Here is an 11,755-nt window from a genome sequence, read left to right as displayed (position 1 = left end):
GGAAAAAAGTAGAAGTTGAAGATTGAATAATGAAGTTGGGGATGAAGGAGGTGTGAATGATGATTTAAATAATGAGAGAGAATGGAAGAATGAAGATTTAATTACGTTTCAGGTTTTTTTAAAAAAAATTATGTTTTATCATTTTTAATTTATTTTGTTTTGAGTTGCTCAATTTAAGTAGACTTTTATGTTTGGAAGTAATTTTAAAATGGTTGAAATCACTTTTCATTTTCAAAATCACCGTGAAACATGTTTAAGTCTTCAAAATAATTTTGATAATATGAAAATTACATTTAAAAGTGTAAAATTGAAAATTAAATTAATTTTGAGTAATTAAAATTGTGTTTTCAAGTTATTTTAAAAATGAAAAAAGTGATTTTTGATGATTTTAAAATCACTACTAAACATGCACTAAAATAAAATGGGTTGAAATTGATCCGCGTATTCCTTCACGTATCTGGAAGTAGATACGCGTATTTGAAAATTAAAAATAAAAATAAAAAAAATCAGATACTTCAAATTACGTATCAGAAACATATTTGTTACGTATCTGTATCTGATATCGATTATCTACACAATTAGAAATATCCGTGCTTCCTAGTCCACAGTTTATTACTATTATGGAACAATATAATAAACATGGCTTAACAATATAATAAAATTGTCAATGCAAAACCGATGAACATATAGAAATATGGATGAAAATTGTAGACAATAATACTTTTACCAAGGGGAATAATAATGTAATTGAAAAAATGTGATGGGGGTACATTTGACATCACATCAGATGACCCTACCAATTCCACGAGAAGGAGGTGTAGAGCCGGCCGCAGAGTAAAACTTACAGGAAGGGTGTGTGGAAAGAGGTTGATGGTATTGGTGAAATATGTGAAGAATATAAATGGTGACGCACATAGGTTAGCAAAGGATAGAGAGAAGTGAAACAAAAAGAGGAAAGAAAGAAGCAAAAATTGGTTAAAAATAAATTTTATTATTATTATTATTGTTATTATTATTTTTTTGTTAATAGAAGAAAAAAAAAAAGAAAAATGGGAAGAGGGAGAGTAGAACTGAAGAGAATAGAGAACAAGATCAATCGACAAGTGACCTTCGCAAAACGAAGAAATGGTCTTTTGAAGAAAGCTTATGAGCTTTCCGTTCTTTGCGATGCTGAAGTTGCTCTCATCATCTTCTCTAATAGAGGAAAACTCTACGAGTTTTGCAGTAGTTCAAGGTTAATTCTTTTTTTTTTTTTTTTTACCATTTTTCTCAGATCTGCTACAACTGTTGTATTGATTTTTTTTCCTTTTAATTTTAATCCCATTTTTGTGATACTTTCTTTTTAGGATTTCTATGCTTTTTTTATTTCCCTTTTCTATGCTAACAAATATAAAGAAATAAAGAAAGAAAGAGAGAAAAAGGAGGGATTTTGCATTTTGGGGTTTCAGAATTTCGGATTTTGCATTTTGCCTTTTCTTTTTCTTCTTCTTCTTCTTCTTCTTCTTCTTTACTCTTTTCTTCCTTTTCTTTGGAATGGGAATTTTGGAAATTAGGGTTTTGGAGATTAGGGCAGATAATGGTGGATGGATGGATCAATTTCAACCTGAAGGTGACAGTTTTCTTTTTTCTTTTTTCTTTTCTTTTTTGCCATTTTCATTTCTCAAATTAGGGTTCTTCTTCTTCTTCGTTTTTTTTTCCTTTCTTTCCATCACTAGTTTAGGGTTTTTTTTTTTTTAAATAAAAAATTTGGGTTCTTTCTTTCGAAGGATAGATCTCCATCCCCACAATTAAAAAAATATTAAATTTTTGTTTTTACTTACCATTGTATTTGTGAACAGAAAAAAGAAGATCAGAACTGGTTTTTTTTTTAAACTAAGAAATGGGGTTTATTTATGACTGGGTTTCGTGAGGATTTGTCACTTTTAAATTTTTTTCTGCGCTTGAAAATTTTGATTATTACTGTTTTTTTTGGATAAAAATTAGAAACTTGGGAATATGTCAGAAACCAAAAATGGATTTACATAATTGACTGTCTTTGTTTTTTGAAATTTGTTTAGAAATTTTAAAATCTTTTTGGATTTATTGATTAGAAACGGGAACAACTTTTTAATGTAAAAATGAGCATTTCTTTCCTTTGTTTTTTTCTTCACTATTTTTGTGTCTAAATATTGAAGGTTTTTTTTTTTTTAATTATCCTTTTTTTTAAAAAAAATTAAGATCGAGTCGTGCTTACCAGAGTCCAGTTGGTTTATCACTTTTTTTTTTTAATCTAACTTTTGTTTTTTTAGAACTCCAATTGTATTAGGACTAAAAAAAGAAAGAAATCAGAAACCAGATCGAATTATCACTTCGTTTCATAATAATTTCTGTTTAAAATTATTCTGTTTCTAAAAATTATATTTGTTTACTTTTGTTTTTTTTGCTTAAATATGAAGGATTTTTGTTTTTTTTTTTCCCTAGAATTAAGAGTCGTAGCTTAACAAAATAAAGTTGTTTATTTATTTAGTTATTTTTTAAGCTTTGTGTCAATTGTCATTGTGAACTGAAGGGAAAAAAAATCAGAAATGATATTTAATTATTACTCTTTTTCGTAAGGATTTGTCTTTTAAATCTTTTAGGCTTTAAAAATTATTTTTTTTTTATTCAAGTTCTTGAAAATTCTGCTTCTTTACTGTTCATACATATCTATTTCGGGAAAAACGAGTAGAATATTGGCCATATGTCAGATACCTAAAATGGATTTATAAACTTAAATGTCTTTGTTGTTCAAAATTTGTCTAGGAATTTAGAAATATTTTTAAATACACAAACAAATGACAGTATAATTGTTAAATTATTGTGCTACATTAAAACAATTTTTTTAAAAAAAAGTTATTATGCTTATTTCAAGAATTTTTTTTTATTAATTACAGGAATTTTTTTAACCTTGAATGAAGTAATATTGAATTTTTAATATCTCACAATTGTCTTTCAAATATGACTTAATTATGGTTAATTTATTTGTTCTTATAAATAATAGATTTCAGAAAATACCTTAGGTTTATATAGTTATTTCAGATTTTATCAACGACAATATGAAAGTTTCAAATTCTCTTCGATATTAGCAACCAATTGAAATCTAAAAATTTAATTAATTCCATTATCTTTTTATAAATACATAGTTGAGGAAATTAATATTAAGGAAATTACTTTTTTGTGTTATTATTATGTGTAAAATCCAGCATGCTCAAAACATTAGAGAGATACCAGAAATGCAACTATGGAGCCCCAGAGCCTAATGTTTCCACAAGAGAGGCCTTGGTAATCATTCTTATTTTTTAGTTATACTTTTACATTAAATGATTTTATTTTTAATTTCTATTTTTAAAAGTGAAGTCAGTTTACTAATTAATTGGAATTACTAAAATTCTATGTAAATTTATAAATCTGAAATTTCTCTATGATCGTTTTCATAATTTTAATTAAATTTTTTTAAAAAAAATTAAAGATAAAAAGGGGTTAAATATAGGAACTGAGTAGCCAGCAGGAGTATTTGAAGCTTAAAGCTCGCTATGAAGCTCTCCAACGATCCCAAAGGTAATTACCCCAACATTTTACTTGCCATTTTTAGTTATACTTTCAAATTATTATAAAACTACTTAACTATAAGAATATTATAATATTGATGAGTTTCTTTTAATATCAAATAAAATTAAGTCCAATTATTGAACCTTACGCTCAAATTTGGAATATAAACGGTTTAGGAAGAAACAAAATTTCACTTGTTGATATAAGAATTTTAACAAAATTTCGTATTGATATAAGATTAAATTCACTGTAATCCATCTATTTATGCTCTTGAATTATGTAACGATTTAACATAATATCATAATAAAATATATTTTATTCAAATATATTGTGTACCATTGCTTTGTTTTCAGCTAATACTCTTCTTTCATTTGTTAAGCATTCTTCAATTTTTTAAATTTATAAGTGAGAGGTTAATATAATGTTAAATTTATGTTAACCAATCAACTTAAATTTTTTAGTTTAACCGTGATTTAACAGTGAAATCATAATCTTTTAGAAGAGTTTGTACGTTTACGCCAACTAAAGTTGTAAAAAGAACCAAATCAATGAAGTGGTCAAAAGATTTAGCTTTGTTGCTAAATAAGTGGTTGTTTCCTTCATCACAAAAGAAAACCCTAAGTAGAGAGAGTCCAATCCTGTTTGAATTCTTTGTTTTCTTTATAAAATAAAATAAATAATCATAAGGTTTTCTTAAAGTAAAAAAAGAAAAAGAAAAATTAAGGTCAAATATGAAACAATAATCCTCAAAGAACACATGAAGGTCTGTTTTTTATTTATTGCAATGTGGAAAAATGTTGATGTGAATTGTATATAATATTATGAATAATAGGATTTGCATTTCAACTTTTAAAGTTGTGTTTATTTAGTGATATGTCTGTTTGTACTTGAAAAATATTGTCAATCGTCTATAAACTTTCAATTGTGTATCTAATGTATAGTTCTTGTTACACCTCTACTAATTATTCGATGTTTATACTATCAAACGTCTTAACATATCCAAGCTCAAACCATCAAATATTTCTTAAATAATTCAATTGATGTGTGTCATATAAACTCCAACTTACGAAGTTAACAATACAGACTTGTTAAATACAAAATTCAAAATTTAAACATCCATTGTAGACATTTTGAAGTTTCAAGATCTGATAAATATAAACTTAAAAGTTTACAAATATATTAAAAACAGTCCAAAATTCATGAATAAAGCGTGATGCACTGCTTGACCTTGGAAAAGTGAAGCGCTCTTAAGACACCTTATGAGAATACTCGAGATGTGCTTAAAACTTGTTTGGAACTTTTTTTTTTTTTTTTTTTAATTAAATACTAGAGGTTGAGGGATTAGTAGGTATTCGAATATCTCAACTAGGTTGACACATCCATAATACCCTTATCACGCTCCGATTTCTATTTGAAATGACTTTTAAATGCTTAAAATTTTTATACAATTAAACCATTGTTTGAAACAGGCCGTAATTTGTTGATCTTGATGTTGGTAATTGAATTAAGCAGGAACCTTTTGGGAGAAGACCTTGGCCCATTGAGTAGCAAAGAACTTGAATCTCTTGAAAGGCAACTTGATATGTCCCTCAAGCAGATCAGATCAACAAGGGTAAAATTAAATATTCTTCAACTTCAAAATTCTAGCTTCATTACAATTCCTTATTCCATTTTCTCATTCATCCTTTCTAATCTTTTTCAGACTCAGTACATGCTAGATCAGCTCACTGATCTTCAGCGCAAGGTATGAGCGAAATAGAATGTTTTATATTTAGGTCGGAGAAGGAGTACATGTCAATTATGTTATATATTACAATAAATACTCATTAACATAAACTTTATTTAATTTAGAAGGGTCAATCGGTTTTGAAACATATTCCTTGAAAAACGATTAGGTTTAATACTCTCTCGTGGGCGCTTTTGCAATTATCAATTAGGTGCTTTTTTTCTTCTTGTATGTCTTTGTTTATCCTTTCATTGTTTCTTAATGAAAGTTGGGTTTCTTCTTTTAAAAAAACCAAAATAACGAGTAATTTTAATGTTATTTTGTGTTATTTGTTTGAACTTCCAGGAGCATCTTCTTAACGAAGCAAACAAGACTCTGAAACAAAGGGTATAAAAATATAAGCCTTAAAGAGAAGTTGATAAAATAAAATAAAAACTTATAAGAAAATTTGGTGGAAATTTTTGAATTGCAGTTAGTAGAAGGGTATCAAGTAAATGCTCTTCAATTGAACCAAAGTGCTGATGATATGATGTATGGAAGACAGCAAGCTCAGCCTTCTGGGGATGCCTTCTTCCATCCTCTAGATTGTGAACCCACCTTACAAATTGGGTAAATATTCTTCTTCTTTTCTTTGCATAATCTTTGATCCCTTTTCAATTCTAAATTGGTGTGTCTATGAAAAATCTAGATTCCTTTGGTATGTACTTGCATTGATGATATAAGTATCTTATGTTTGTGGATTTGTTAATGAAACTTGGTTTAATTTGTGTAGTTTGTGTTTAAAATTGTGTTTGACAAGTGTCTAGGTTACTTTGCATTTTTTGTTTGTTTGAAATACAATCAAACGATCTACAATGGTAAGAGATATTTTGGGTGAAACTAGAAACAAAGGCATGAGACTTATGTGCAAAATGGATAATATCATATCATACTGTTGAGATATAGAGATATCTGGAGAGTGATTATCCTTGTAGTAATCTAGGTTTACATAGTCTATGTTTTGTATATGGATTTCTGACTAAAACTTAAGTTTATGTGACTTGTGTCGGAGAAGTTTAAGTTTGTGTAGTATGTATTAAATCACCAAAAGTTTGAACTTGTGAGTTATGGTAAATTTAATATTATATCAATACTCTAATACTCCCTCTCACTAGTGGCTCGAAAATTCATTGAAATCCCAACATGTGAAATTTAATATAAGAGAGGAAAATATTTTTCCAGGGTTCAAATTCAAGACTTACTACTGGATACCATGTTAAATCACTAATCAACCCTGTAGTTATCCTCCAACCACTCTTTCATTATCTCTGTTTTTGAGCTATGAGATAGCATCATCTGTACTTATTTGAACTATTTGAATAAAATTGGAGCTAGGATATAGTGAGGGTGCTAAGAGAGTACTGTAAATTTAGTTGGAATTCTCTGGTGCACCTATTGACCCATACTTGCTGTATCTTTCTTAAAAAAATTACCAATAAACCCAAAAGCTTAAACCGATGGGCTATGATAAATTTAAAATTATATCAACACTCTAGCCATATGTGTTTGAATTTGTGTAATAAAGAATGTGTCAAAACAACTTCAAGTTTATAAAGTCTCTGTGTGTTTGATTGTGGATTTGTCTGAAGTTTGTACCAATCTGTGTCTGAAGTTGTGTTTGAGAAAGTCTAAGTTTTTGTAGTTTGTGTTTGAAAAATATACTGCAAAACAAAAGGCAAGAAAAAAGTTAAATTGAAAATTAAGGAGGAATAAATGAAAAATAAATTTGATTAATTTTGCAGGTATCAGCCAGATCCCATAACAGTGGTCACTGCTGGGCCAAGCATGAATAATTTCCTCCCAGGATGGTTGCCTTGAGAAACAAGAAGATGGAAATTCTTCCATTCAAAATTTGAAAAAAATTAGAAAAAAAAAAAAGCAGTGATTTTCTTTGCTTCTGTTGCTTATTCTAAAATCCCCCCCCTTCAAAAAAAAAACATTTTTCAATGCTTGGAACTTTTATATATATATAATTAATACAAACTCTGCACTTTAGTCTTTGTAAGCAAAGTATGTGTATGTTATGGCACTTTCCTTTCTTTTAGAGGTTCAAGACTTTGCTTTTTGAACAACAATTGTAATTTGATTATTTTTCTTCTCTGTCATAAAGTTGAAACTTTGTGTGTATTTTGATTTTCACATTTGATTTCCTGATAAAATGTTTCTAATTCTAGTTCAAATAACATTAAGTCTAGTTCACATTTTATTTAGTTTGTGTATTTTGCATTTTAAAGCAAGGGTTTGGTAGCAGTAAATTAAGATGTTTTCTTTTAATTTTTTAAGAATGTTTTGTTTTCCTTTCGTAAATTATCCTACAACAAATTATGGGTATAGAAATTTGAACAATCTTCGACCTCAAAAGAGGTAATACACGTTATTTACTATTGAATTATACTCAAATTGACTACTTTTATAAAGTTGTAAGCATATAAATTTGAATGGTTTCACATGTCTTGCATGTTATATCAAAGATATGGCTTTCATTCTTTAGTTTGAAAATATTTTTGAATTTTAAAAAATATTTCATATCATATGAATTTGAAAATATTTCTTTGTGGGACCCGATCTCTGAGTGGGGGGATTCCCAAACTCCGATCCTGACTCTCTAAAACGTGGAATAAGGTGGGAATGAGGATGAAAAATCCCCAAAAAATGAAAATGGGAGTGCATCCCCAGCTCCGCTTCTCCTTGTTACCATCTTAATAAAGTCTTAGTTGTTTAAATTTCCAATTTTTAGTCGATGATTTTGAAAAATATCTAAATATCTATACTAATTATTGAGTTTATTTACTGATGAGACCAAGTGGTCATTCATTGGTAAATTGATTTGAAGAGAGTATTTGAGTGAGCAATTGTAAATACTATATAACAAATAAATCAATCCCGATAATAATAATTTTTTTAAAAAAAAATTATTTCAAATGGTAAAACTATTTAAAATATTTATAAGATATAGCAAAATTTTAGAACTATCAATGATAAATGCTATAGACATTGATAGACTTGTACCAGCATCTATCCATGTCTATCAATATCTATTATTGATAGTTTTAAAATTTTGCTATATTTTGGTTCATTTTTCCATATTTAAAAACAACATTTTTTTAATAGTCATTTTGAATGTTCTAATTGAAAGATTAAAAATTACCTGTTATAATTTATATGGAGATTTTGAACTTTTTCCTCCTCTCTTTTTTTTTAACCACCCTTTCCTTTCTTTTTCTTTTTCTTTTTTTTTTTCTTTTTTTCTTTTTTAAAAAACAAGGGGAATATATAGATTTCCCGAAAAGAAGAATTAATTATTATCACTTAAACCTTTATCCTAACCAAGGTTTAAAATATCAATATCAACGAAAATGTCGAAGTCTCAACTGTATGAAAATTTCAGTGAAAATATTGATAAAAATGTCGATTTTGATGAAAATTTATGAAAATATTATAAAAAAAATTAAATTGCTAAATAATATTTTATGATTTTTTTAAACCAGTCGAAATGTTTATTATTTATATTTTATTTGTATTAGGCCTTTTGTAATTTTTTTTATGTTTCATGGATTTTTTAATAATATAATGAAAATATCGATTTACCTTTCATTTTAAAACGAATTCGTAAAATGTGAAAATATGGATAAAAATATTCTGACATATATTATAATCTTAACATCTTATCGGCCCACGTAATTTAAAAGAAAAAAGAAATAAAAACAAAGGAAAAAATAAACATCCTATATCGGCCATTGTATTGGTCATTATCATAAATATTGCTACATTTAAAGTCCCATCAATTAATAAGAGGCCTATTTTGTTGGGTCACTTTAAGGCCCATTATCGAAAACTGGGCCCGCTGTCCATAAACGTACAGCGATTCCAAACCAAAATTTTCAGTATTTTATATTTACTGAAACTTTCTTTAGATGATTGTTTGCATAGATAGTAATTATATAATAAATATTAGAATTTATATAACAAGAAAAAACTAATTGCAAATATAGAGTTTTTATAATATAGATTTAGGTCAAAAAATGACAAAAATGAACATCACAGTCTAGTACATTTTGAAGAGAAGCCTATTTCAACCATCCTTTTTCCACAAGAAAAATAGACATGCTATCTGTGATAGAATCTAAGGAAAAGATACTTTTTTAGTTCCCAATTCTTTTTGGAATATGTGTGTTTAGTCCTTGAAGTTTCAAATTAGCCATTTTAGTCCTTAAGTTTTCAATAATACGTTTAAAAGGTCCTCTTCGTTAACAGAATTGTTTAAATTAACAGATCTGTCCAAGTAGTTTATTTAAATGCTGATGTGGCTTGCTGACTAAATTGATGATTTGGATTTAAATTTGTCTCGTGAAGTTGAGTTTGTTGAGTTCATTTCTCAGGAAGTTCGTCTCGTGAAGTTCTTGTGAAGTAACTTCATGAGACAAAAGACAGAAATGATATGAAGTTGAGTTCGTTGAGTTCATTTATCATGAAGTTCATCTCATGAAGTTACTTCACGAGACAAAAGATAGAAATGACGTGAAGTCGAGTTCATTTCTCGTGAAGTAACTTCATGAGACGAACATCACAAGACAAAAGATAGGCATGACGCGAAGTTGAGTTCATTAAAAATAGACATGCTATCATTGATAGCTTTTCGTTATTAGTAATGCCAAAATGCTTGTCTTTTAGTATAGTTACTTTTGTTGAAATAATTTCTTGGCGAGAGAATACGTTTGCTACAATTAGATATTCGGATAGTTAAAGTGGATGAAAAAAATTCTTCACTTCAAAAATTAAATACTTGAGATCACGGAGGTATCACTGATAGCATTATATCATTGATAGCTTGATATCAATGACAGAAGCTATCACTGATAGCTTGAGATATCGGTAAAGAAAGGTGAGTTGAATAAATCATTAGGTTCTTGAGAAAAAAAAAAGAAAGAAAAGAGTAAATGAGATGAAGAATAAAAAAAGAAAACGGAAAATAAAATTGAAAAAAAAGGAACACTCCACTACAAGAAAAATGAGCTCTTCCGATGCCTAAATTGCTCGTCGGGAGACCTCATCGGGAGACAGGGTGTCTCCCGACGAAGTAAAACATCATCAAGAGTTCTTTGGGAACTCCCAATACCGTAAAATAGGTGTAAGAAGTTCCGATAACCGTTGGGAGTTTTGAGGAACTCCCGACGGTTCTCCTGATGCCCGTCGGGCGGCGTCGGGAGATGGGATCTGGTAAAAATCCAAATCCCTTCTTCTTCATTTCCCCTCTTCTTCTCTAAATTAAAATCCTAACCCCCGTCGCCCTCATTCAGCCGGCCACCTCTTCAACCCGACGATCTGTCTAGCTGCCGCCCCTTTCAGCCACCGCCTCTCTTCAGTCGCCGCCCCTCTTCATCCCGCCGGTAATCTTCCGCCTTCCCCCTTCATTGCTTGCGATTTTATTGTTTATTTTCAAGCTTTTAGACAAGGTTTGTACACATCCATTTCATTTATTTTCTCTTATTTTGTATATTAATTTAAGCAATTGTTTTTAATTTCTAGAATGTTATTGTGGATTCAGTTTTTTTTTTTTGGATTGTGGATGTTATTGTGGATTGTTTTTAATTTAAGCCATGGATTGTGGATGTTATTGTGGATTGAGTTTTTTTGTTCCTTTTAATTCTTAAGGTTATGGATTACTTAATTTACATTAATAGATGTGACAATTTCTGCAATTTGGTGGATTATTGTGAATTGTAGATTATGGATGTTATAATTTATTCAATTTTGTGGATTGTGGATGTTTTTGTGTGTTTTTTGATGTTCGGGAGGTTTCATGTTTGTCGTGGGGGGTGGGTAGAGTTTAATTATACTCGTTTTGTCGTTGAACTTGGAGTTCTTGTGTGTTTATGAATGATTATGAAGTTCTAATGTGTTGTGGGGTTGGGTTGAGATTGGTTTAAACCATTTTGGGGAGAAAGTTTGAATTTTATGTGTGTTCGTTCTTGTTTATGAAATTTGTGTGTTTTTGTGTGTTTTTTGATGTTCGGGAGGTTTCATGTTTGTTGTGGGGGGTGGGTAGAGTTTGATTATACTCGTTTTGTCGTTAAACTTGGAGTTCTTGTATGTTTATGAATGTTTATGAAGTTCTAACGTGTTTGTGGATGTTTTGTTTATGAAGTTTGATCGTGTTGTGTATGTTTAAAAATGATGACATTTCAATGTTTTTGTTTTATTGTAGAATGCTGTTCGGTGATGAGGTTGGACGATTGTTCAAGATGCCGTGTTCCAAACGTGTTCTAGACGTTGTTTTCATTTTATTTCTTCTATGTATTTGTGAAAACAAATTTCTTTTATTTAGTATCGCCTTTGTTTTATTCTAGGATATTGTAATTTTTGATTTATTTGTTATAGTATGGACTTCGTTTTCGTTGTTTTATTTATTATGTGAATCTATTT

General features: G+C 29.0%; 1 protein-coding gene across 2 annotated transcripts; it reads left to right on the top strand.

The window, feature by feature from the left end:
- The first annotated feature begins 912 nt into the window (after positions 1–912).
- Positions 913–7,459, top strand: LOC120092839 (agamous-like MADS-box protein MADS4). 2 transcript variants are annotated; one of them, XM_039051065.2, is made up of 8 exons: positions 913–1,234; positions 3,222–3,300; positions 3,509–3,576; positions 5,080–5,179; positions 5,270–5,311; positions 5,639–5,680; positions 5,766–5,902; positions 7,075–7,459. In XM_039051065.2, the coding sequence occupies exons 1-8, from the start codon at positions 1,050–1,052 to the stop codon at positions 7,148–7,150; spliced, it is 729 nt and encodes a 242-aa protein (XP_038906993.1). In that variant the 5' UTR covers positions 913–1,049; the 3' UTR covers positions 7,151–7,459. The 2 variants fall into 2 exon arrangements, with proteins under 2 accessions (XP_038906993.1, XP_090163824.1); XM_090307698.1 differs by lacking the exon at positions 913–1,234 and adding an exon at positions 1,456–1,609.
- The last annotated feature ends 4,296 nt before the right edge of the window (positions 7,460–11,755 follow it).

This window comes from Benincasa hispida, chromosome 12, assembly GCF_027475165.1.
Source record: "Benincasa hispida cultivar pf3 chromosome 12, pf3_genome.v1.1, whole genome shotgun sequence".
Lineage (NCBI taxonomy): Eukaryota > Viridiplantae > Streptophyta > Magnoliopsida > Cucurbitales > Cucurbitaceae > Benincasa > Benincasa hispida.
The sequence above is the reverse complement of the archived record's forward strand: the minus strand, read 5'-3'. Positions and strand labels throughout refer to the sequence as shown.